Below are 26,894 nucleotides of genomic sequence, written 5' to 3' on the forward strand. Positions count from 1 at the left end.
CTCCTTATGTAGCCACATGATACACAATTCCCAGGGGAAGGGGGAAGGTAAATAGTTTAGGAGAATGGAGAACGAAAAGGAGATTTTGTTGGACCAGACACTGGAGTTACATATGATAATCCCATCTACTTTCCAGGGTACCTTGGAGAAACCCTCATAAAGGAGGAAATTGACTCTGGAACATTGAATGTCTAGTCCAAGTTGACTCCATTAATTAAGGGCAGCACTCGAGTGTATACCTAGGGCTGTCTAGACCCTGGAGGCAAAGAACACCTAACAGCCCTGTATTCCCATGGTTCTTGAGTAGAGGCCCTTTGGCCTGTGTTTCGCATAATCCAGTTCCATTCTCTTAAAATCAGGTGGACTCCTTAAACTGAAAATACCGTTTATTGAGTGATCTGCTTCTCTGTGACCCTCCTCTTAGCCCTCGAGGCTAAGAGGGCTCGACTGCTTAAGTTTTCACTGGCTGGCAGAGGCAATTCGAGCAGAAAGTGGGGTGTGAATTTAGTCTTCTTCCTCCAAGTTTATTATTCTATGCATATTAACAGCTCGCTGTGTGCTGCCCTGTGTGTGCTTAGTCTCTCAGTCGTGTCCGACTCTTTGAGACCAGGCTCCTCTGTCCATGGGGATTCTCCAGGCAAGAATACTGGAGTAGGTTACCATGCCCTCCTCCAGAGTTATCTTCCCAACCCAGGGAGAGAACCCAGGTCTCCCGCACTGCTGGTAGATTCTTTACCGCCTGAGCCACCAGGTAAGACCTTACATTGCTGTAAACTGACGTTTACATGAATTCGCCGAGGGCTGGACTTCAATTTCCTCACCTGAGGCTCATAGACAAGTCATCCATAACTTCTCTTTCAGGAAGAAGTAGCCAAATAGCCTGAAGACGGTATTATTCCAGTTCTTCATTGCTGTATCAGAAACAGTTTATGGTGCTTCAGAAATGCTGAACGGTTTCACTAGAAAAGACTTAAAAGCGTGCATTTGGGGAGAGAGAAGCGCCGCGTCTCCTGGATGCCCCAGTGTGCCCCTCCTGGAAGACGTGGAGAGGCAGGGGAGCCCTGCGGCCCCTGCTCCAACCAAGCGGGGCGGCAGCGCGCGCTGCGCGGAAAACTCCGGAGCAGCCGGCCAAGCCCCGGCGCACCCTTGCTTTCCTTCCCTGCTCCCCATCCCGGTCCGAGTGGCGAGGAGGTGGGAAAAAGGGCAGCGGGCGCCTTTAAATGCTAATGAAGTCGATGCCCCAACTCCGGAGCCAACCCTCCCCACCCCTTCCCCTCCCCGGGCCCGCGCGCCGCCTAGAAGAACTCGTGCGGGGCCATTTTTGGGGCAGTAAGACCGAGCGCGGAGCCCCGGAGCGAGCGCGCAGCCCAAGAGCGCGAGCCGCCTCCCGCCGCGAGACACCCCCACCCAGCCCGGCCTCCGGGAGAGCGAGCCCCCGGCCGCCGCGCCCTCCAGCCGCGCCAACCGCCGACCAACCGCCACCGAGGTGCCCGAGGGACAGCGGAGGAGGCGGCATGAGCGAGGCGGGCGAGGCCACCAGCACCACCAGCACCGCCGCCGCCGCTCCCAGCAGCAGCGCCCCCATCACCACCGCCGCCGCCCTCCCGCAGGCTCCGGCGGAGGCGGCCCCTCAGGATCCTGCGCCCAAGAGCCCGGCGGGCGGCGGCGCTCCCCCGGCCCCTGCCCCGGCCGCCCTGGTCTCGGGCAACCCCGGTGGGGACGCGGCCCCGGGCACCGCGGCCCCCGCCTCTTCGGCCGCCGTGGGCAGCGAGGACGCGGAGAAGAAAGTTCTCGGTGAGTCAGGCGGGGAGGATGGGGGTGCCGCTCCGGGCTGGGGCCGGGGCCGCCGAGCACGTGTGGGCAACTCCAGCCGCCTGTCTGGGCGGGATGGAGCGAGGTCCCCGGGGACGTGGGGTTCTCCCCCACCCCGGGACGGGCGGCCGCCCATCCCGCAGGAGCTGCCGGACCAGGGCGCGGCGCTCCCGGCCGCCGGAGCGCCCCTGGGTTCGCAAGTTGGGGGTCTTAACTGGGGGTACCCTAGGAGGGCGCTGTCGCTCAGTGCCGTGGCGACGCATCCCCGGGTGCGGAGGGGAAAGAAGCGGCAGTCGGGAGAGAGGATCCAGGGTGGGATGGAAGTGGATGTAGGGATGGGACAGGCACCCACGTGGCACGGGAACTTTGGAGTCCTCGCTTAGGATCTGGGCGAGGAGAGCATTTCCTTGGAGGGAAGAGGAAGGCGCTCGGAGGAGACAGGGCAGGGGTGGGGGAGTTGATGGTGGTGGAAAGGCTTCTTGCTGGGAAGGCTCAGGTGTCCGTCCCAGACGCCCTTCTCACGGGGGCGCGGGAACGAGGCCAGGCTTCTGTCGGCCACATGCTGGCGGAGGGGTGTTGCAATCCCTCTCCGGGGAAACTTGGGTCTTGGTCCCGCGTCCTCCTCCCTCGCTCTGCCCGCTGCTGCAACAACTACTTGGTGTTTACCAATCACTCTTGTCTTCCCGGATTGTGGGAAAGCGCTTGGTGCAGCAGCTGAAAAAACTTGGTCGGAAGTGAGGGGATGACGTTAGTTCGCAGCCTCGTTATCTTGGGGACTTGTAACTTAGGAAGGGGAATCGGAAGAGGAGATGTTCAGGTCCCGGGGGCAGAACGTTACAAAGGATGTCTGTAGTCATTGTTGGTTTTGTCACGGATCTCAGTGTCCTCTCATTCAGTAACGTTAACGCCCTGTGTGAGGCCTAGGCAGTGGGTGGGGAATAAGGTCTCTAAAGGGTGTGTGCTGTATATCTCATTCTCTCTCTTTTTTTTTTTTTTTAAAACCAGGGAAAGTTAAGAGATGGTGTAAGATGCTTCTGAGAAATTTTCAGTATTTTGCATGGGGCATGTTTGGTTTCTGTGAGCCTTGCCTGCCCAAGTTTCTAGGAAGAAAATTTTATAGGCAGAAACTTGGAGGAATCATGTGAAGAAAGTTTAATAGGATCCCATTTTTCCTGCCTTGAGAGGCCTGTGTTCATTTTTTTTTTTTTTTTTTTTTTTAGATTTTACTCAGTTACTGTCAAACGAGCTGCTAAATGTAACATGTGCAGGTTAAGAAACAAAATAGCCTTCATTTCTCTAGGCTAAAAGTTGCTCCAGTCTAGTCCGGGTTGTACTGTGATATTGTTTTCAACAAGTGTTTCTTGGAACACTTCCCATGCCAAATGTCGAGAGACAACCTTGGTTTATCTGAAGCAGTGTTAGGATATGTTCTTAATTTATCTTCTTATAAAGGAAATTTCTCAGTTTTTCACTGGATCCCTGTATCTTTCTTGAATCTAAACTGAATTTTAAACTGCAGTAGATATCTTTAAAGATGAAGGAACTAGATAAATTACTCAGCCACCAACTGCTCTGACAGTCCCAGCACATCCCTGGTGGTGAGGTTGTAGGTCTTGGGTCTTTTCACTGTCACTCCCAAATCGCAACAACAAGGACAGCCTTCTGCCTGACATTTCAACACTCTCTGTCCAGTATGTTCTGCCATCTCCTGTCCTTAGCCAAATGGACACATGGTGTCTACAATGTGCCAGGTGCAGTGCTGACTGAAATGGAATTCTGGTTTGGGATTCTCACATTCTGGTTCTTAGAAATGGTTCTAAACTTCAGCGTATAGCCAGCCACAGGCCAGGGGAAGTAGTTGACATGACTGAAGGAAAACTTCACTCTTAATGAACCTCATGGAAGCTTGTTGGTCTTCCTCCTTTCCCCATCCAGCTCTGTGTATGTGAAGTGAGTTTATGGGCTTAAACCAAGAAGAATGGATGACTGTGTTTGGCCTTGTGAGGTCACTGGAAACATTGGTGAAATTAGGAAATTTTTAAAAACTAAAGTGGGAATAAAAATAACCTTCCACCTGGATTGAAGTTATCCTTGAAAATCACTTTCATCTTTCTCTTTATTAGTGTTGCTTTTCTAATCACAATTATGCCTTTGACAGTGCCTGTAGACATTAACTATATGAAAATGAACCAAAAAGAGTTCCTACCTTTATATTTTCCTAATGTTTTTCTAGTTCATTAATTTTGGGTCAAATGAGACAAAAAGCATATAATTTGAAATAATGTGAGATTTAAAAGCATATGATTGATCAAAACCAGTCTTCTGTGTACATTTAGATCTAAAATATTTTTTTTTTCCTCTTTGCCCTGTTGCTCTAATTAAAATGCCCTAAAACTGAAGGTATTAATAATTTAGTCTCTTTATTGGAGAAAGATCTTAGTTGGCATAAGAACTGGAGATTGCTCAGTAAATGGTGGGCCAAATGACTTTGAAGGCAGAAAGAGTTTTTTGTTTGTGTTTTCTTTTTACAAAGAGAGCTAAATAAACTACTTCCCCAAGCATATACATTTAGCAAAACTCAGAACTAACCCTGCCCACAGCAAAGTAAGCCCTAATTACTGTTTTCTTCTTGAATTTAAAAGCTGGATCTTTATTATTTTTCCTTGGAAATTAAAAATGTTGTATCTCATGGTTAGTTGTTACTTTTATTCTCTCCTAAGCTTTTTTCTTTTTTAAAGATACTCTATTGCCACATTTCTTGTCTCACTGAGTTTTGATAATTGCTTTATGCTTTTCCTGAATTTAGACCTGGGCATTTCATAGAAGTACTGGATTTGGTATTCACAGTTGATTCAGAGGAGTCATCTAAAATCATAAATGGCTAACATAAACATAAATCTGTGAAGTACAAGTTCCATGACCATACTACTGGTTTAGATTTCGTCTCCTGAGTTCTGTTAAAATCTTACATTGTACAGAAATGCTCCTTTCACAAGGGCAAGTAGAGTCAGCAATCACGTTGGGAGGGTTATAAGAAAATGCTGATAAGAGTTTGGTTTATAGGAGAAACCAAAATCAGTTTGATTCCCACCAAATGAAGAGAGCAGGATAAACAATGAAACAGAATCCCAAAATCATCGCAGGTTTGAAAAGGCCTGTTGCATCATGTCTCGGGGTGGTAAGAACAGAACTGGCCTGAGCCCGCCTCACTTCTATTATTACTCTGGACTCCTCTGATGGGCCCCCATCTGGCATCAAGACAAGTTTCTTCAGGTCCCTGTAGATCAGCTATTAACAAGGAGCTACTCTTTCACTATGTGGAGTTTGCCGACTGTTTCAAAGTGTGAAAGTGATGTGTCAGGTCTCAGGGCTCACCTTGCTCATGTGTCTATAGTCACTTTCATCAAGAGCTGCGTTCAGCACTTAGAACACTTTTCTGCTGTAAAACTTTGAAGAGCGTGTTTTCATTTTTCTCCCCTTAAACAGTGTTTCTCAATTTTAATCACTGCAGAATCAAATAGACTTACGACAATACCTTATCTCAGGGTTTCACTGAGACATTTCCCAAGGAAGAAAGGTTTAGTCTTCTGAAGAGTAGTTCCCTGTGACAACCTGTGACAACTTCACTTCCTCCATTTTCTTCTCTAGATAAACTGTAAAGTTAAGCTTTTAATGGTTTCCTCAGGTATATTTAGGCTTTAAATAACGCTATCAAGACCTTAGTGGTATGAGCTTTATCTCTTTGTAGGTCAGATACTAATTTATCTGCTTAATCCTATTTTAGCCACCAAAGTCCTTGGCACTGTCAAATGGTTCAACGTCAGAAATGGATATGGATTTATAAATCGGTATGTGTGTGTATCTCTGCATGTTTTATTTAAATATGTCCTCATGCTATGGCACCTGCTGTTGGTGTCTTTTCCCATACTTTATTAATGGCTCATGTAAGTTTTCAGATTTCCGAGTCATGTAAATACTCTCATTTCTAAACTGCTGATCATTAAACATTAATTGCAATGCATTTCTAAAACATGGATAAATAACTTATTTTATATAATCTAGTCATTAAAAGAAAAAGCCGTGGCAGTGGGGACAATAGAGAAAGGGGAAGGGCCTTAAGATAATTGAGTGGGTATCCACAATTTCACAGATGGAGCAGTGGAATCCTAGACTGGTTAAGCAACTTTCCTCAGGTCACACAACTAGTGAGTAATTGAGCTGGATCTGTAACCCAGGTCTGGTCCAAGTTCTGTGTAGAAACCACAGTGTTTTCTTTAAACCATGGTAACTTCTAACCATATAGGAATGAGAACACAGCTACAAGCGGTGAGGGTGTTCTGATGTTTTTATATGATACCATCATTTTCTCTAGCCCTCCTAGCTAGGACCCCGCCTTCTTAAGAAAAAATTCCTCTAATTTCTTGTATGTTTTAGTGGGCAGTGGGGGTGGGGTGGGGGTTTAGGGTAGGGTGGTGGTGGAGGGGGGGTTGTTTTAGGTTTCAGTGTAAGGGGAGCCTAGTTCACAGCTGTGCCCTGTCCTTTTAACTGTCTTGCTTTGCTTTTGCTGGGAGGGAAACCTCGGGCTCTGGTTACACACCATGTGATTTAGAGAGAGATGAGAGGAAACGGGTGTTTTGGTAGGTTGACTCTGTGTGCATGAAGCCAGGCACCATTGTCATGTGGAGGAGTAAGGTGGGTCCCTTTTGGGTTTAGAAGTTTTTAAGGAGGACTGACTTGAGGCATCTGAGTTTCGAGGCCAGACAGACATCTATGTTGTGTTTTCAAGTCCTAGGCTCTAAACTGTTTTAAGTTTTCCCACTTACCTAGTTCTTCTAACTGTGAGCTTTTTGTCTTCCAACAGAAATGACACCAAAGAAGATGTATTTGTACATCAGGTAAGAGGGACAATAACTGTGATGTTTGCTCTCTGAGGAGAGGGGAGTCTGTAATATGCTATTATTATCCCTTTCCCAAAGTGAAGCCCTGCACGTTGCTGTTCTGCTCGAAACTCCTTCTGGGGTTTTATTTTGGCAAGAGGGCCCAGTTCCACATTTTAAGATTAGCACTTAAGCTCTTCTCATCCATCACATTAACTGTTTTCAGACAGTTTTATTTTTTGAGCTTAATGAAGTAATAATCAGACCATGTGCTAATTTTTAGAGCCTTCGAGTCTTCAGCTAAAGCACTTCTATTTCCATCTTAGCAGCCTGTGCTCCTGACTGTGTTTCCTCCTTGTGTTTGGCTGGGCCCCACCTTACCTTCGCCTGGATGGGTACTGGTTAAATCCCCCTCCATCAGAGCAACTTGAACTTGGGTAAATAGCACAGCGAAGCAGATGGCTGGAGTGTGTGTATCCAAGACATGGGGGCTTTCCGGGAGGCTCAGGGGTAAAGAATCCACCTGCCAATGCAAGAGACTCGGGTTCAATCCCTGGGTGGGGACAATCCGTTGGAGAAGGAAATGGCAACCCACTTCAATATTCTTGCCTGGGAAATCCCATGAGCAGAGGAACCTGGTGGGCTACGGTCCGTGGGGTACAGAAGAGTTGAACACGACTTAGTGACTGAGCACAAGCAAGATCCAAGACATACGGAGACTCCAACTCCCAGGCTAGTCCCCTCCTCTGTCCTGCTTAGCACATGTCCAGATCAAATAGGCCTGTAGTCCCCTGTAGTCAAGGAGATGTAGAAAAAGTGTAAAATATGGAAAACATGGACTTCTCTGTATAGGAAGCTCAGTCTTTTTCTACATTATTGACCTAGGATATTATTCTGTATCCTGGACGTTCTTGGCAAAAGAGATTGAAAGCATTACGTGCACTTAGTTTTTTCTTTTTGTATGGTTAGTTTTCAGTGAATTGTCTCACATACATTATTGACCTAGGATATTATTCTGTATCCTGGACGTTCTTGGCAAAAGAGATTAAAAGCATTACGTGCACTTAGTTTTCTTTTCGTATGGTTAGTTTTCAGTGAATTGTCTCATATATGTGTGGTTCTTAGTGCATCACAACAGAGAAGTACAGAGACAGGTACCAATACCAGCACGTTCACCTCCAGGGCTCTGTCAAGCATCTGGTTTTCTGTGTTTTCCTGCTGTTTAGGATCCTCTGCACCATGGGGTAGAGTTTGGTGACTGGAGAGAGTGCTATCTCAGAAGGAGCAATCCTGTTGTGGTTTCTATCAGTTATATTCCAGTTGTGCCTGGGTAACTGGAGTGGATTACTTTGTTCAGACACAGTGACTTTTAAAGTCAGAACAGACTAGAATGGAGTGCTGCTTATAACACCTAGTGGGTAATAGAGATTTTGGGGGTAAGAACTCTGCCTTCTGGTGACTGATGGCGTAAAGGGACCTCACAAGTTTCTGTGCCAGCGGCCAGCCTCACTGGCCTGTGAGTGTGTGACCTGATTCCAGCCCCCCGTGAGGCTGGGCGGTGAGTCACCTCGGTGTGCTGAGGCTTGCCCAGTTTAACAGGAAAAAGGGAACGAGCCGGTAGGGAGGGGCTGTTTTTGGGCTGGCTGAATGTTCAGGCGGCCTGCGTGTATATCCTGTCCTGAACTGCCTTTTTCCTCTGTGGGTGAGGTCTCTGCGCTACTGGCTCATTCTTTTTTTTTTTTCCCCTCCCTCCTACTCAGAGTAAGGGAAGGGCTAGATTACACATGCCTAATCGCTTTATAAAATAAGGCTGACCTAGTTCCACAGAAACCCAGAGCCCCTTTAACTGTTTAGAGATACCAGCCGACAAAATGGAATTCATTGCAGGAATTATTTTCTTCCCTCCATTGACTGAAAAAGAGAAGCCTGTTCATAAGCAGGTATTTAGGTGCCCATGTTCACTGCAGGATAATGTCATTAACCTTTCAATGTTATTTATCAGGGAGCGTGTAGGGATGAGCTGACATGTGAATGATGTGATGAGAAAAATTTGAATAAATATCACACAGTTATAGTACAGGGGGATACACTTCCCCCACCCACCTGCCTCCTTCCCCCAGGCTGTATTTTTATAAACTCAGATAAATCCCTTATCAGCCTCCAGTTGGTTTCCTCATCTGTAAAATGAAGAGAAGGTTGTCAGCAATGTTTTGTTCTTGAGGTATTTTCATATATTGTCAGAAGTATTTATCACCCCTTGGATTTTTAAAATTTCTTTTGAGGTTAGAGGTTTCTCTTGTCCACTGAAATCTCTATCCCCATATTTCTGTGTTTATGTGCATGTGTAAGATTTTATGGAGGCGTCCCCCATCCCGCAGCCACCACAATGATGGAAAAAGAGTCTGACCCAAGACACTTCATAGTGTGAGGACACGCATCTATCCAGTATCACGATTAGTTCATCAGTATAACTGCACTTTGTATTTAACCCACCTACCAAGATGAATTTTGAAGGATAACATGAAATCAAGAAAGTAATGTGGAACATAGTTGTATAGTGTTTTTTTTTGTTTCGTTGTTCTTGTTTTGGAGATGCAGGGTAGTTGGGAGAATAGAATAGAATAGTGGTAAAGAACCCGCCTGCCCATGCAGGAGACACAGGTTCCATCCCTGGGTCAGGAAGGTGCCTAGAGGAGGAAACCACTACCCCCTCCAGTATTCTTTCCTGGGGAACACCATGGACAGAGGAGCGTTGTGCGCTGCAGTTCATGAGATTGCAAAGAGTCGGACACGATTTAGTGACTAAACAACAATGTTAGATCAACGATTTCTTCAGTAGAGCCAGTAAACTTGAAAGGGATGAACTCTGTGGCCAACTTTGACCTATACTTCATTCGGAATTTTTTTTTTTTAATCTTGACAGACTGCCATCAAGAAAAATAACCCACGGAAATACCTGCGCAGTGTAGGAGATGGAGAAACCGTAGAGTTTGATGTGGTTGAAGGAGAGAAGGTGAGAGGAGATTGTGGTTGGGTATCCAGGGTGCTGGCAATATTTTCTTGCTTAGTAAATGGTCTCTCTGTCCTTTATGAGTTAACAGTACTTTGGATTTTTACTATGACAGAAAGAAGCAATTCTTTAAGTAAAAGTGTTTCTGATTATTGACTATCATATGCATTGTTTGATGCAGTATAAAAGGGTATTTTAATTTCCATTTTAATAAATGACGAACACTATTTAATCATGGAAGGAAAAGCTAATTTCTGAAGATTTAAAATGACAAATCTTATTTTGGTACCAAATGTATTTTTAAGTGAGATTTAAAATTAAAACAGGGCTTTCCTGGTGGCTTGGTGCTAAAGAATCCACCTGCCAGTGCAGGAGACATGGGTTCAATCTCTGATCTGGGAAGATCACATATGCCGCAGAGAAACTGAACCTGTGCACCACAGCTATTGAGCCTGTGCTCTAGAGCCCTGGAGCCGAAACTACTGAAGCTGCACACCCTCCTAGAGCCCATGCCCTGCAGCAAGAGAAGCCACAGCAGTAAGAAGCCCGTGTACAACTAGAGCTTAGCCGCTGCTTGCTGCAACTATAGAAAGCTCATGCACAGTGATGAAGATCCAAGGCAGCCAAAAATAAATACATAAATAAAATTTTAAGAATTAAGGTAGTTTTATAGTATTAGAAATTGATAAAAGCTGTTTTGGGGTGAAAGATACTTTTGTTTTAAGAATAAAATCAAATATAATCATTATGTTTTCTCTTTGGCTTGGGTTTTGAAAAGCCAGAGGCATCTTGACAGACTGTATAACCGCTATCTTCACATGAAGACTAACCCAGGAAGCTAAAAGGATCATTTTGATGTGCATCGACAGGTTTTTAATGCTGTGATAATGTTTAATTCTAATATTAGTAATGTCTTTTATGCTTTATTTATTAATTGTAAGCTGACTAGTTGACTCCCAGATGATTGCTCGTCTGATATACACACCATTCATTCTATAGTTCTTATTCTTAGCAACTCTCAAACTTTCCTGTTTTAAAAGAGAAACACTTTATTTCATCTCATATAAAAATTTAAGTGATCTTTACCAATGTGATCCCAGAGTATCTTGCAGATCTTTCAGAGTTCCAAGTTACCTACCAGCAAATGCAGACATGTAACAATCCCTAATGTCCCATCCAACTATTAAAATTTTGTCTAGCCAGGTTAATTTTACCTCTGTGTATTTTCAGCATGTGAGGTTATACAAATGGACATAGAGTGGGGTTTCACTGTTTTGAATCTCCTTTGCCCGAACTTTTTCTATTTCTGAAGCATTACTTTATTCACTTGTCCACAGAGAATCTGCAGGCTATGTCTGTTTCGACAATAAGATTTAAAAAGGGACTACTTTTGTGGACACTGTATGTGAAAGCAGGAGCTGAGTCAACAGCCCTTCATTCCAGCCACTGCCATGCTGGGAGGAATTTCTCTCTCACTAGCTCAGTGATGGGCGGACCACGTGAGCCCACGAGTGGATTCTCTTGGTACCTCACAGAATAACAGGTTTCAGTATTTTCTAGGAAGAGAACGTTATCTCAGTTATTTCCAGTGAAGAATATTCGTCCTGGTCTAGCATTCCTTTGCTCCAGTTGCTTTATATTTACCAGTTTTATGTTACCTAAAGATAAATATATATACCTATTGCTCTTCAATCAAGAGAGCAGAGGTTGTGGAAGCATGTGAGCTGTATATACATCTATTTTTTTTTTAACTTTTTATTTTATATTGCAGCCTAGTTGATAAACAGTGTTGTGTCAGTGTCAGGTGTCATGCTGTATACATTTAAATCAGGACATCAAGCATCTTGCTCACCTTATTAAAACGAGGTCACCCGTAGGAACTTCTAGTACCTCCTGCCAGCCTTAAACCCTCTGGCTGTCTAAGGCGGTGCTTTTGGTCTTTGGCTTCTTTCTGACTCGAAGGCCGTCTTTGGTTTCTTCCTTTCTCAGGGTGCAGAAGCAGCCAACGTGACAGGCCCGGATGGCGTTCCAGTGGAAGGGAGCCGATATGCTGCTGACCGGCGCCGCTACAGACGCGGCTACTATGGCCGGCGCCGTGGACCGCCCCGCAATGTACGTTGTCTCTTTCATCATCAGTGACCCAAGAAATGTGCACATCTAAAATTAAGTGTGTATATTTGGAGCACATAAAAGCTGTATCTTCTCCTGGAAACACAGTGATTTTTTTTGGATGGGAAATCTTTTGTGTTCAGAATTCATCCCCACTGGGCTTATGGGACATTTTTGCCATTCAGCAGTTGTATCAGTTTGTTTGTATTTGGCTGCAAGTAACAGCCATTTAATTATCTTGTAACAAGAAGGCTTAACTTGGGCCATGCCAAGGTTGTCAAAAAGGTTTTCTCTTCTTTTGGCTCCTTTATGGGCCAGAACTGAACCATGTGACATCCACTTGGTGGGGTAGGGGGAAGGGGCCTGGGATTTCTGTGATTGGCTTACATCTGGTGTTCATCCCTTGGCACTGACCCTGTTTCTTTCTAAGAAAGTCAGCCTTTCCTTGGCAAGGAAGAATGAGGAACAGCTCTGGAATAAGTGATGGACAATGCTGGCCATAGAAATATTAAGTGATTTGCCTCAATTATGTAGCTGCTTTATTTAAGATAGCATTTCCCATTATTTCAAAGTTAAGCAATAATTAAGTCTGGATTTTTAGTCCCGTAGATTGGTACCAATCTAAGTGAAAGGGTTTACAACCAAGTCTGGCTGGAGCTTTCTTAGGAGGCTCAGTTTAAAGTATTCTCGAGGCATCCAACTTGTGGTCATGAGGAACCTCTTAGATATGAGTCATTTTTGATGTTTCTAGAATTAGTACCAGGGATTGGTACCCTGGAATAAAACTCAAGATGCTTTGTGAACACAGGATTGTGGCTATGTGCATCATCCAGGGAAAACTTTTGAAAATAATCTCACCAGAATGAAGTATTTGCAGATTGAGAATGGTTTATATCTCTACACTTTGATAGAATAGTATTTTTCTGCTTACCTAAATGTTTCCTCTCTTCATTGTGTCGTCTTAAACACGCAGCCCAAATTGCTTTTTATCAGATTCCATATTGGATCTTGTTTTTCTTCCTGTATTTCTCTTACCCATGTTTCGCTTATCCTGTTTGATTTTTAATAATAAACTGTGTCCGAGACAGTTGGAACAGGCTACCAGAGCGTTTACTACATGGTGTTAACTCTTTCACGTTCACCAGATTCTTGGAACACTGGTGGTAATTGTTTTGATTTCTAGCTTAACTCAGAAGTACAAGGGTAAAAAGCCTTGAGTGAAAAATTTTCCTTCAAAGACGTTTCTCCTCAGCTCGAAATTCTGAAGTCATGTATGTGATGTTTAGAAGCAAAATTATCCAAATTCTGAAAATTAACATAAATGAAGGTTTTCTATTGTGATGTCTTTTAGGTCCTGACAGCTTCCTGAGTGTGTTTGGCAATGGTGGTGCCATTGTTCTTATTTTGTAAAACTAATCTTAATGAAAGATTTGAAAACTCAGATACAGAGAAACCTAAAGAGAAAAGTTACAGTTTATTCAGTCACACTATTTGGAGGAACATTTTCTATGCTAATATGCCATTGGAGATTGTATCTGATACACATTTTATAAAGTATAGAGTTACTTGGATTTTCTGAAATTATACTAGTTGAGGCTATACTTGAAGCTTTTCCTCTGAGAATTTCGTTGCTCATGTGGGCTTGGTTTTCTGGAGAGTTCTAAATCTTAAATACTCTCACCCCCAACATCAGTCATTTAATTTTCTTCATTCTAAATTTGTTCATTTTTTAAAGACTATAGTTACTTTACTTAAGACTACCTTTGGCATTGCAATCCCCCTTTAAGATTTGAAATAAAAAATTCTTTAAGGGATGTTTAGCTGTTTGCTTATATTTTTTTTATATAAAATGTTAGTATGTGAAATGGTAGTTTAAATACAGGAAAAAGATAAAATGATTCAATAGTTCCTTGTGTTAACAAAGTTTATTATATTCAGAAACTGTATTTATTACTTGCTACTATGTATTAAAGTGCAATTAAAACTTTATTGCTAAACAAATAAAGAGAGGTATGCCATAAGTCAGTGGTTCTCAAACCTTCTGGTTTTTGGACCCATTTATATGCTTCATTATGGGATCCCAGAGTTTTTATGTATGTTTGTATCTATTAATATTTATTGTATTGGAAAGTAAAGCAGAATTTAAAAGATTGAATTTATTTTAAAATATGCTATTACTTGTAAATACAAATAACTTTTTTTTTAAATGAAAGCTATTTTTTAATTGAGTGAAAAGAGTGGTGTTGCTTTAGGTTTTTACCAATCACTGATGTCGGTTTAATAAAAGACAGCTGGATTCTTACAGCTCCTTCTGCCCTGGGGCTGTGAGGGACCATGTGTCACTGTAGCTTCTGTGACACATCCAACCCCTCTCCTGCCCCCAACTCAGGAGAGAATGAGATGGAAAAAGACAGCATCCTGCCAGCCTTATGAGAATAGTTTGATCTTGATGACCCCCTAGGAAGGATTTCAGAGACCCCCTTCCACACTTTCAGAACCCAACCAGTCAAGGAAGCAAACCACTTAGGACCAACCACAAAATATACAAAATATATTTTTCTTTACTTTTCCCCAGTGGATGGCCAGTGTTGGGGAGACATATTTGGTGGAGCCAAATATTCTAAACTGTGTAAATGTTTTTTGGGTGGTTAGTCAACTGACCAGTTCTAACTAGATGCGAACTAAATTCTTTAGCGATTAATTGCACTTGCTTTTCTGCTTGGTATTTTATCTGCATGGATCTGCTTTAATCTTAATGTAGCTTATCTCAGGTCATCACCTGATGATCTGGGGTATATGCATTTTTGTCGATATACTAGAAGGGATCGTTCCTTTGGGGGAGAATTTTTTTTTTCTTTCGTTGATACTCAGTCTAAATGGTATTCTTTGCTTCTCTCCCTGCCGACACCTCCTCTGAACCTCTGTTTCTTTGCTTCGCTAGTACGCTGGGGAGGAGGAGGAGGAAGGGAGCGGCAGCAGTGAAGGACTGGAGGCCCCCGCCGCTGCCGGGCAGTTCTCTGCGGCCCGGAGTCAGCCGCGCCGCCCCCAGTTCCGCCCCCAGTACCGGCGGCGCTTCCCGCCTTACCACGTGGGACAGACCTTTGACCGCCGCTCCCGGGTCTTCCCCCATCCCAGCAGAATGCAGGTAAACCGGCACCTGGGACTTCTCTCCGGCAGTCCTCACCCCTCCGTCCTTCCTCTGCCTCCTCTTCCTCCTCCTCTTCCGATACCAGCGGCCGGAAATCAAACCTTGCTTTTGGCTTCCCGAAGCTGACGCTACTTAATCCAAGCAGACTAGTCTGCTTTCCGACTCCGGTCCTTGTAGTCTCATTTCTAAAAGCACGACCACATGAGCCTTGAGCCTTGCCTATACCCAGGGACCCTGGTGGACAAGGTACAGTCTCAAGTTTACAGAAAAAATCAAAGACATGAAGTAGGGACAGGTGAGGGTATCTGAGACCTGAACTCTGAGGTCAGTCAGGCCTGGGCTTGAGTCTTATCTCTCCTACTTACTGTGAGCTTGTGAGATTAACTTGTCCATCCGTTAAATGGGGATAGTTGCCTCCACCTTGGGGCTGTGATGATAAAATCCAAGATAAAGACTGTAGTGTGTGACAGCTCAGGATGGAGGGTGTCTATAAAGTTCTTAATTTAGATGAGATAATGTTGATGATTAAGAAAACCTCATATGAAAGTGGAGATGACTATCTCTTTTTTTCTTTTTTTACTGCAAAATACTGATACAACTATTGTGAACTTGACCTGTAGTTAATAAGCCTTTCACCAACTTTGCAGTTCCCAGGAAACTTGGAAATCTTGGGAGAGGACCTCATTTTTGGTACCACTAGCTTACACCCTCTTCCTCTTAGTGTCCTTGGTTTTTGTTTGTCCACTGAGTGTTTTGACTGAACATTGTGTTCAGTCTGTTCTTTGCTGCCCTTTTCCTATCCTATCATGCATGACTGTGTTCTTCCTACATTGCTTCTTGTTTTGTTTTTTTTTTTTTTTCCCCTTCTACTCTTTAACAGCTGTCCCTGACAAATGTGCTAAAAATAGCAAGTAGCCTTACGTATATGGAGAGATTGGGTACATGAGGCATAGTAGGTTTCTTTAGGGCAGCACCCTGGGCCTCTAGGAAATGAGGACAGGAAGAGTCCGGGAGACTACGACACATTTATTTTTAGGGAGTCAGTAGTGCCTTCCTAAAATAATCCTTATGTTTAGCATATATATATGTAGCATATTATTTTGAGAATATGAAGAGTATCTTCAATATTGGTTGAAAGAAAAGTATATTTCACCTTAGGAATAGGAGGGTCAGAGCAAAGGGATTCTTGTGTGCCTCGCAGAAAAGCAGGCTGAAAACTAATTTTGAAAATGTGTGCATATTCCGGTAACTGCATTTTAGTTGTCTTGGAAGGACTGATGCTGAAGCTGAAACTCCAATACTTTGGCCACCTGATGCGAAGAGCTGACTCATTGGAAAAGACTCTGATGCTAGGAGGGATTGGGGGCAGGAGGAGAAGGGGACGACAGAGGATGAGATGGCTGGATGGCATCACTGACTCGATAGACATGAGTTTGGGTGAACTCTCGGAGTTGGTGATGGACAGGGAGGCCTGGCGTGCTGCAGTTCATGGGGTTACAGAGAGTCCGACACAACTGAGCGACTGAACTGAACTGAACTGTGTACTGAGGATGTCATATAGCGTGATATAGCCGTGTCCAAATGACTTCCCTTTTTCAAAGATAGTAATTCTCGATATTTGGCAAATAAGTCACGGTGGTTACTGAGCTGATATCAACTGTGTGTCATCTCCGAGAAGAGAATTATATGACAGAGGAAAAGGAGCAGCATTGTTTGGCCTCCACCAAGAGACAGATGTTTGAAATTAGTTCTTAGTTTTCCCTACAGCTTTATGGAATTGGCAGTGGTGTCCATATTTTTGTTGTTGTTGTTGCAAGTGAAGGGATTTGAGTAGTTTAAGAAATCAGCAGCTTTTACCTAAGGTTACATGGGTGGTAGACTTTGGTTTAAACTCGGTCTGTGCAGTCTCCTCCTGTTCTGTCATTCTAGTAAACGTTCATCCTTTATACATGCTCCTTTCTGTTTCTGCGTGTGTGTGTTTGAATCGAAGTTCCTGAAGAAGCAGCAGCTTTGCTTGTTCAGAGAAGTAAGGGAGGCTCATGTGGTTGGGATGTTATGGGTGAATAGAGGGGTAAAAGGTTAGATTAAGGTAGCATCGGGGCAGATTAGGCATGCCTACTATAGACCATAATAAGAATTGTTGACCTATCCTCAATGTGATGAAAAACTAGTTGAGGGGTCTAAACAGGGGAGGAAACGTATTTGAGAAATCACCAGACAGTTTAAGGAGGCTGGACCACAGGAGGCAGCAGCAGAGTTAGGGAGACCAGCTCCCTCATTTGCCCTGTGGAGGGGCAGTCAGGGCAGGAGTTAAGAGTGCTGTCAGTGGAGGTGTGAGGGGTGGTCACGTTTAGGAAGTGACAGCGTCTGGTGATGGAGTGAGCGTGTGGTGTTAGGAGTAAAGGATACCTTGCGAAGGAAGACCAGGTTTGGGCAGAGAGACAGAAGGCATTTGGAGATTTTCTGGACACATTAAATATCACCTCCAAGGGGAGAGAAGTCAACTTGGCAGAAAAATAAAATAGGCAAGAGGTAGAGAGTGGCTTGAGTTAAGAAGGTGTCATTTTAGATGAGGTGGGAGACAGAGTCTTTGGGGATGTTTCAAAAGTGACCTAAAAGAGATAAGGGAACAAGGCATTCACACACCAGGAAAGGCACGAAGGGTGGAGGGAATGGCAAGTACAATACAAAGGCCGAAGGGAGCCTGGAGGGTAGACGAGACTGTAGGTGCGCCTGTGGAGACATCAAAACATAGGTGAAGGCCTGGGCCAGGGAGAGAGGGACTGATAAAACGAGTATAGGTAGAAAACTGAGCCAAGGACTGAGTTTCGGATTAAGCGGTTAAGGATTAGGGAGATAGGGAGTCTGGTAGAGGACAATGGGAAGGAGCAGATGGGGAGAGAATGTCCTGGAAGGAAGTGCTGTGTTAAGTGCTATTGAGGAAGGGAGGAAGGGAGACTGAGGCTAGGTTAGGTTTGGTAACTTGGAGGTTAGTGGTATGTGAGGACAAAAGTCTCTGAATTCAAGAAAGAGCAAAGAGGAGGTATTATAGTCCCCTTTGAGGAGGTGTCTGTGCTGGCAGAGGGGATCTTCCACCTCTGTATGTATGTTGTAGAGGAGCTCAGAGAAATGGGGCCATGGCTGGTGGAAGATGTAGGGTCAGGGCAAGGTTTTTGTTTGATTTGATTATGTTTTTACATTGAATTCTCTCCTGGCCTCCCTTCCTTCACCAACAACCTAAATTCATTTGGTGGGCAGATCAACTATGCCATACATATACACACATCACACACATGTAACTTACGGTGTATGTAAGTGTGGTATGTATTTGTGTTTGTGTATTATTTCTGCCTACTGAAATGGCCTGAAATCAGTGACACCTTAATAGGCACTGAGGATGTCTGGCCCCCAGTTTTTCATTTGTGAATACCATTCTCCAATAAAAAGTAGAAGCCCTTTTGGAGAACCAGCCAATTTCAGAGCCAGGCCAGAGAAAGTACAATATGAGCCTAGAACATCTTGTTGTGCCAGAAAACAAGGAAGTGCTCAAAGAATGCTGGAGTCACATCCAGAGGACACAAGCCAGCTGGACAGGGCTCCCATTGGCCAGTAATGATAGTAACAGATTACAGCTCATTGAATAAAGTAGAAAACCAGGAGTTTTCTATATAAGACATTAACAAATATAAAAGTTTACAGATGTAAACCAATATATTGAATTTGATGAAGAATGAAACATTTACTGGCTTTTGAAAGTACTTTTTTCACAAAATCCTCATACATTGCACAGGGGAAAAGCGTAAACTTCCCTCAGGGTTCTTCTCAGAGTGAAGACTGTCAGTAACAGTAGGAATTAAGTAGAAATTGACACCATATGCCGGCCAACAGGATGCAGTGAGAAAAATCCAGAGCACTGTTGTGGCTTCCCTTCCAAGGATGTTTAAGTTCAATCATGTGGAGACCCTAAACAACCCCAAATGAGGAGTATTTTGCAAAATAACTGACTTGTATAATTTGAAAGTGTCAAGATCATGAAAGCCAAGTAAAGATTGGAGAACTGTTCCAGTTAAAGAGACAACTAAATTCAGGGCATGGTTCTAAGTGAGTCTTTTTATTGTAAATGACATTATTGGGACAACTGACAAAATCTAATGGAGTCTGAGGTTTCAGGTCTATACTTTCAACCGCCCTGTTGTTTTGTGATAATTTAAAGAACACAGTTGGAAAAGATGGATGTTATTTCAGCATGTTTATATGCCTGGATGGGGCTGATGGAGGAGAGGAGGACTGACAGTTCAAGTGCCCTCCTAGGGCCAGAGAGAGGGTTTGCTTTGTCTGTGGGCATGGACCACTTAATCAGTTGAGTGAGAGAAGAAAAAGCAAATGTAGGTGTAGGGTGGTAGATTTGATGGTGAAAGAATATAGAGATTCTTCTTTGATTGGTTCTCTTTTCTTAGTGAAATATGGAGAAGGAAGGGATATTACCTTTGAGTAGGAAAAAGCAGATTGAGATGTGTCTGTATTATGAAGAAATTCAGAGATTTTGGGTGGGTTGGTTTGTTTGTTAGTTTTTTGTTCTTTCTTTCCCTGGAAGTTCTATAATAAATTAAATCCCCCAGCTTCAAATAAATTTCTCAAGGAAGTATTTTTTATTATTTATTGTTATACTTCAATAAATATGCCAACAGATAAAAGGAAAAAATTGTAAAAAGAAGGAATCAGAGGTAAAGGTGTGGTTAAGAGGCGTGGGGTGATGTTTGAATGTAGAAACCATTACTGTATCAAAGGGGTACCCCGTTTGTAGAATGAGTGGGTCTGAGTTTGAAATTCTCAGACCCACTGAAGATTCTCATTGCTTTATTGTAGTATAGCATTCCATTTCCTTTTGCAATAAAGGTTTTCTTTCAGGAGACAAATGGGACATTTTAACATGTTTAATGTTGTAAAATAAACTTAGTTGCACTGGGATCAGGAAAAGACTGTCTAGTGGGACTGAGTCTGTCTTTCTTTCCTATCATTCACATACATTTAATCAGTACATGGTTCACTGATAGGAGAGTCCCCAGCTTTGAAATGAAGCCTTTTATTTTTTCCTTTAAAAATTTTTTTCAATGCAACTGTGTGCTGTGTCTCTTATATCCTGCGTTCTGACACTCACTTCAGCTCTCCTTGCCTCCCTCCAGGCCGGTGAGATTGGTGAGATGAAGGATGGGGTCCCAGAAGGAGCGCAACTTCAGGGACCAGTCCATAGGAATCCGACTTACCGCGCAAGGTACCGGAGGTAGGTGACGTTGCCTGCTGACTAATGACCAACTGAAGAACTTGCCAGTGATGGTAGGGTGGTTGGGGTTGTTGCAGCTCTGTTTGTTTTGGATTTATTATGTAATGAGAAGATGTGACTGCTTTGACCATATGTCCAAGGTTTGGTGGGGCTCTGCGATATACGTATTTTTAGATGGCTATGTGATATTTCCCCTGTTCCCTAACAACTGAAATTTCTAGTTATCCCTTTACCAAAGCATTCTTTGTTTCAGATAACTTTCACATGATGTAAATTCATACTTAATTTTTATTTCATTATATTTAATGAGATGAGAGCAACAAAATTAACTGATATGTTATTCAGTGGTAGCTCTACAAATGGAGGAAGAATTGGCTGCCAGCACATATTTGTGATACAGTATGTCTCCTACATGCCAATGAGTTCTGTTCCAAGAGCATGCTTGTAAGTCCAGCATGCTTCATTCATAAGTCTAAAAAGTTAGCCTAGGTACCCACCTAATACAATCGGCTAGACAGTACTATACTATAACAGGTTTATAATAGTTTTCATGCAAATAACGTGTACATAAAAAACAATTTATTTATAGGGCAGCAGTGGAGAAACAGACATAGAGAATAGACTTATGGACATGGGAAGAGAGGAGAAGAGGGTGAGATGTATGAAAAGAGTGACCTGGAAACTTACATTACCATATGTAAAATAGATAGCCAACGGGAATTAGCTGTATGGCTCAGGAAACTCAAACAGGGGTTCTTTGTCAACCTAGAAGGGTGGGATGGGGAGGGAGACGGGAGGGAGGTTCAAAAGGGAGGGGATATATGTATACCTATGGGTGATTCATGTTGAGGTTTGACAGAAAACAACAAAATTCTGTAAAGCAATTATCCTTCAACAAAAAAATTAATTAAAAAACAAACAAAAAACATTTTTAATCTTATAGTACAGTACCTTGAAAGTACAGTAGTCCAGTCAGTACAACAGCTGGCATACAGGGGCTGGCAAGAAGTGACCAGTGACCAGGCAAGAAGAGTTACTGACTGGAGGAGGGAGAGGAGGTGGGAGATGGTGGAACTTAAGGACTGTCAGCAGTAGGAGATGGGGGGCAAGCACATTCGCATCTTTGAAAGTTTGCAGCTCATAGGGGACTTGCCATACTGAATGTTCGATAATGAAGCAGTCTAATGCAGGGGTTGAATCAGCTAACCACAGATCCAGTTGTCTGTGTTTAAATTCCCACCCTACGACTAGCAGCTCATCTGTAGCTGTATCTCCTTCTCATAAGTTTCAGGACTCCTCTTAGACGGAGTCACCAGATTTATAAAATGGACAATAAGGAATATTCCACAGTTGTCAGTAAGGTTAGATGTACTCTAAGGCATTTAAGATAATCAGAATGTTGCCTGATATATAGTAAGCCCTCGATAAATTGATTATTACTACTACCAAGGATTTTAAGAGTAGTGAAAGGAATGTTGTTTTATTTCTGCTTTATCCCTTGTGAAAACTGAATTGGCTAGACTCCCCAAGATTCAGTATAAGCTTTTTATATTGTAAGCTTCCTATTCCTTTGCCCTGTCATTGAAGAGCTTCATTCACGAATGACGTCCATACCCCCTTGAAGTTTGGCAAAATGGGATTATTGACAGGAGAGTAAGGATATTACTTGAGCTCTCCTGATTGGCAGCATTCTACATTCTTTTTTCTCACAAGATTCCTTGTAATTTTAGATGCTGTCATTCTAATGATTGACTACTAATGACTTTGGAAATAAAAGAAGCTTCGTAAAAATGTCTATAGAAAACAGGGAAAAGATCCTGCGGATCCCAATTTTGTCAATCTCTAGCTGTGTGTGACCTTGGGAAGGTTATATTCTTCCTTTTTGACCTATAAAAGCAGCAATCCTATGTGGTTCAACCAAATACTCACCTTTAAGCCTCTTGGTTTTCTCACTCTAAATCTTAAACTCACAGAATTAGCCTTGAAATTAAACGAGATAATTAACATGAAAGCATAGAGCACAAGCCTTGGCACACAACGACTAATGTTAGTTTCCTTGCTGTGTCAAATCCCCTTAGTCTCCCTGTCTTCAAGGCAGGCTGTCCACAGAGGGCGGATACCAGGCACTTCTCTTAATTTTTGCACCCACAGTGCCTGGTAGGACCACAGCCTATGTTCTGTAGGTGTTTGTTCACTGCAAATAGTGTTCAGATAAAGGAGGAAAATGATTGAACTTTTTTAATCTCATCATCCTTTTGTTCCATTTGCCACATTCAGTTCAGTTCAGTTCACTTGCTCAGTCGTGTTGGACTCTTTGTGACCCCAAGAATCGCAGCACGCCAGGCCTCCCTGTCCATCAACAACTCCCGGAGTTTACTCAAACTCATGTCCATCGAGTCGGTGATGCCATCTAACCATCTCATCCTTTTTCGTCCCCTTCTCCTCCTGCCTCCAGTCCTTCCCAGCATCAGGATCTTTTCCAATGAGTCAACTCTTTGCATGAGGTGGCCAAAAGTATTGGAGTTTCAGCTTTAGCATCAGTCCTTCCAACAAACACCCAGGACTGATCTCGTTTAGGATGGGCTGGTTGGATCTCCTTACAGTCCAAGGGACTCTCAAGAGTCTTCTCCAACACCATAGTTCAAAAGCATCAATTCTTTGGTGCTCAGCTTTCTTTACAGTCCAACTGTCACATCCATACATGACCATTGGAAAAACCATAGCCTTGACTAGACGGACCTTTGTTGGCAAAGTAATCTCTCTGCTTTTTAATATGCTGTCTAGGTTGGTCACAGCTTTCCTTCCAAGGAGTAAGCGTCTTTTAATTTCATAGCTACAGTCACCATCTGCAGTGATTTTGGAGCCCCCCCAAAAATAAAGTCTAACACTGTTTCCACTGTTTCCCCATCTCTTTCCCATGAAGTGATGGGACCAGATGCCATGATCTTAGTTTTCTGAATGTTGAGCTTTAGCCCAACTTTTTCACTCTAGCCTTGCATAATTCTAGGAGTAAGTCTTGATCCCTTGACTTTTTAAACCTTTAAAGGCAAAACCTACTGTTCTTGAAGGCCCTTTCCAATTGCACATGTTCTCTTTTCTCTGCTCCAGGGGCCCTCCTCGCCCACGACCTGCCCCAGCTGTCGGAGAGGCTGAAGATAAGGAGAATCAACAAGCGGCCAATGGTCCAAACCAGCCACCTGCTCGCCGTGGATACCAGCGCCCCTATAACTATCGGCGTCGCCCCCGTCCCCCTAACGCTCCTTCACAGGATGGCAAAGAGGTGAGGCCAGCTAGTCAGAGGAGATGCTGCCAGACCACCCTGGAGCATGTCAGCCTTTAGTATTCCTTTCTAAGAGTGGTTTCATAGTCTGAAAACTGAGGCCAAAAATATGTATCATATATGCATCTGTATATATAATAACATTTTCATGAAGGTATGTATATACACAGGGTGAGAGAGAGAATGCCTTGCCCATATCGCAAACCAAATATTTGCATTCAACCAATTAACACTCTAGTCAGAATGGTTAGAGCTCTCCAAACAAAGGACAGCATTTATAGAGAGGAACCTGCCTTTCAGCATGTGTTGAAAGTGACTGTATATTTTTTATGACTCTCAGCTGTGAAGAATGATGGTGTTTAGTTGCCGTTTGGAGGCCATTCTTCAGTGGTTCTAATTTTTGACTCCAACTTTAAGAGTGTTTAAGATTTTGCACAGTGGTTTACCTCCGCAGGCAGGAAGATCCCTACTTGTGAGACCTTTCAGTCTTGGACTCTCCACTGCTGCGGAAATTGGTTCATTTCTGGTTTGTGGTTTTATCGTGTGTTTCAGACCAAGGCAGGTGAAGCACCATCTGAGAATCCTGCTCCAGCTCCCGAGCAGAGCAGTGCAGAGTAACAGCCAGCTCCCCCAGGCACCTTCACCATCCGCAGGTAGGCGGCCCACGCGGAACTGATGTTCTGTTTAAACAGCGCTGATTTCTCAGCAGTAGCACAGAGCAGTCTAAACTAATCCTGCAGTTCATCTGGGCCAGCTTCTTATCTCCATCAGGATTCTGAGAAAGAGCTGTTTCAGTGGTGAAATATCTCTGAAGCTGATCTTATTTTGCTTGGTTTTGGAGACATAAACGTGCAGACAGAGTTAATGAGTGTCAAAGTCATTTTTCTAGATAGTTGTCAACTATTTACACCGGCGAAAGATTTTTTGAAACTTTTACTTTTGTGACACCTAGTGGCCAGTTTGATAATTTTAAAGTGCCTGCGTGCTTGCTTTGTGGCTTCAGACTCTTTGGACTAGCCTGCCAGGCTCCTCTGTCTCTGCAGTTTCCCAGGCAAGAAACTGGAGTGGGTTGCCATTTTGTTCTCCAGGGGATCTTCCCAACCCCTGGATCGAACCTGCATCTCCTGCTTGACAGGTGGATTCTTTACCACTGAGCCACCAGGGAAGCCCAATGCACCTGACAAGGCTTCCTTTTAATAACAGAGGACTGTGATCTGTGGAACAAACAGGAGTTATTTTTTCCTTCCCATTTCCCTTTGATAGCCAGCGTTATTTATGTGTTGTGCTTGAGAGCCCTTGGGTTTACATGTCCAGTGCAGGATCTACTCGTCATTTGCTTGAATGCTCTTGAGCAGTTTATTTATCCTCTGCTACAGTTCTGTTTGCTGCGGGTAAAATAGGGATATTGACTGGTCTGGGTATTACAAAGACAGACGTAGTGATATCACACGTATGAACTACCGAAGCAAGGTGTGGTGAAGAATAACCTCTCCATAAAGTTAGCTTGTTTTTCTTCATTATCGCTTCCTGCTTTTTTTTCTGTATTCTTGCTAAAAATCTTGGAAATTGTATAGGTAGAAATATACTGGAAAGACTGATTCAGCAAGTCTTAAAAGACTATATAAGCCATAGTTGGTTTCATTCTGGGCTTTTCATCTAATAAGTCCTGAGAATTTGATTTTTTAGTATTTCTTGGTTGTTGCCCTTTTCATGAAATAAATAAGGAAGTAGCTTTTAGTTAAAAGGGTTTTAAGCTTATAGTAGTAGTGTTGTTTTTTCAAAAAATTAATATTTCATAAAATTTTAAGATCATTTTAAGTTTCTACATTTTAAATGCCATCTGCTTTTATATGCAGAGGTTTGGATTTAAATTAGCCTTTCACAAGGTAGACAAGTGCTATGCTGAAGATATTCTGTTTTATCTCTGGGTAGCATGGGCAATTTATCACAGAAATAAATTCTGTATTCAGAGTTGCTTGAAATAACTCACAGGATTATATATTAATCATTTGGCCATAACCTTTTAGTAACATTATTTCTAGGTATTGTTCTTAAGGAAATAATCCAAAATATAGGAGGAAAATTTCTATTATAATCTAGTATTGGAGAAGTGGTTAAATATTGAGATATATCCATATTAGGAGATACTGTATAACCACTAAAATATTATGAAGAATTATAAATGTTATAGTATCATTTATTTGAAAAGGCTTCATAATGATAACTTTATTTTATAATTCTACAGAATTTTTACCATTATGCACTGAGTGTTCTTGTTTATAAAAATGTTTTATTAGAAAGTTTCCATTAAATTCATGTTTCAGCTTACAAATCTCTAAAAGGTATACATGTAAGATTTTGTTTTGAGCTTTTGAAAATTATTTTTTTTTAATTTAAAAAATTTTTAGCATAAACAGAACTAAAGAAATTTACATTATATGAAAATGTCTTAAATGAAACTGCATTGTTATGAGGAATTTCATTGACATTACCCAACCCAAGACTGTTGTATACTGAATTCCATTCAGACTTGTAGCAAAATTCTAACCTATTGGATTGCAATTATTATAGTTTCATAATGTTACAGTTTTACTTGCATTAAAATCTAAACTTATGATTAAAATTTTACTAATAAAAAGGATGCAGTCCTTCTAAAACATTTCAAGTTCTGGGTTATTTTAAGGTTTCTATAAGTTAATTCTAAAATCTTAAAACTATTTGAACTACATAAAAAACAGGTAAGTTTTGCCTTTTTATTCTTTAACCGTTGGTCATCTTGTCACTCTTTAATAAATCTGATGTGAACGTTTTCCAGGTGACTTAATGACCATTCAAAAAATAAAGCAAAAAGCAGACCACGACCTTACGAACACCAAAGAAACGTCCAAGCAATAAAGTGGAAGATTAATAACCAAGATGTGGACATTAGAATGTTTACTACACTTCCTTACAAAACAGACAACTGCACGAGGAAAACGTCAGCCGTTTTTTCCAGCAGCTGAGATCCTGGGAATGCCTGCACATTAACGAGAGAGCGACCTCCCCAGTTTCAGCAACCACTAGGTTTATATTTTTTTCCTGGTTTTTACTGTTTTGGTAATATGAATTGAAAGAAGAATTATTAATACCACATGGGGAGACCCCTCCCAACCAAAGAAATCTGAAATATATAGTAAATGCTTTTTTTTTCCTTTTCTGTTCATTTTGGATGCTGGTGCTAAACTTCCAAGTGTCATGATTTAAAAAAGAAATTTTATTCCCTTCTTATTTATTTCTAGGATAAGGGGAGGGTAACATTTTGCTTTCTTATGTAACTCTCTTCGAAAATGTGCAGTACCAAGTTCCGCAAAAATAAAATTTTTACCCTTGAAAGGAAA

At 42.5% G+C, this 26,894-nt stretch overlaps 1 protein-coding gene across 4 annotated transcripts; it reads left to right on the forward strand.

The window, feature by feature from the left end:
* The first annotated feature begins 1,220 nt into the window (after positions 1-1,220).
* On the forward strand, positions 1,221-26,894 carry YBX3 (Y-box binding protein 3). Of its 4 annotated transcripts, NM_001098074.1 has the most exon segments (10): positions 1,496-1,794; positions 5,597-5,660; positions 6,674-6,707; positions 9,613-9,702; positions 11,689-11,811; positions 14,750-14,953; positions 20,140-20,237; positions 23,346-23,517; positions 24,070-24,170; positions 26,333-26,887. In NM_001098074.1, coding segments are annotated over 9 exon segments (1,131 nt in total). In that variant the 5' UTR covers positions 1,496-1,514; the 3' UTR covers positions 24,136-24,170; positions 26,333-26,887.

This window comes from Bos taurus, chromosome 5 (genome assembly GCF_002263795.3).
Source record: "Bos taurus isolate L1 Dominette 01449 registration number 42190680 breed Hereford chromosome 5, ARS-UCD2.0, whole genome shotgun sequence".
In the NCBI taxonomy this organism is placed as follows: domain Eukaryota; kingdom Metazoa; phylum Chordata; class Mammalia; order Artiodactyla; family Bovidae; genus Bos; species Bos taurus.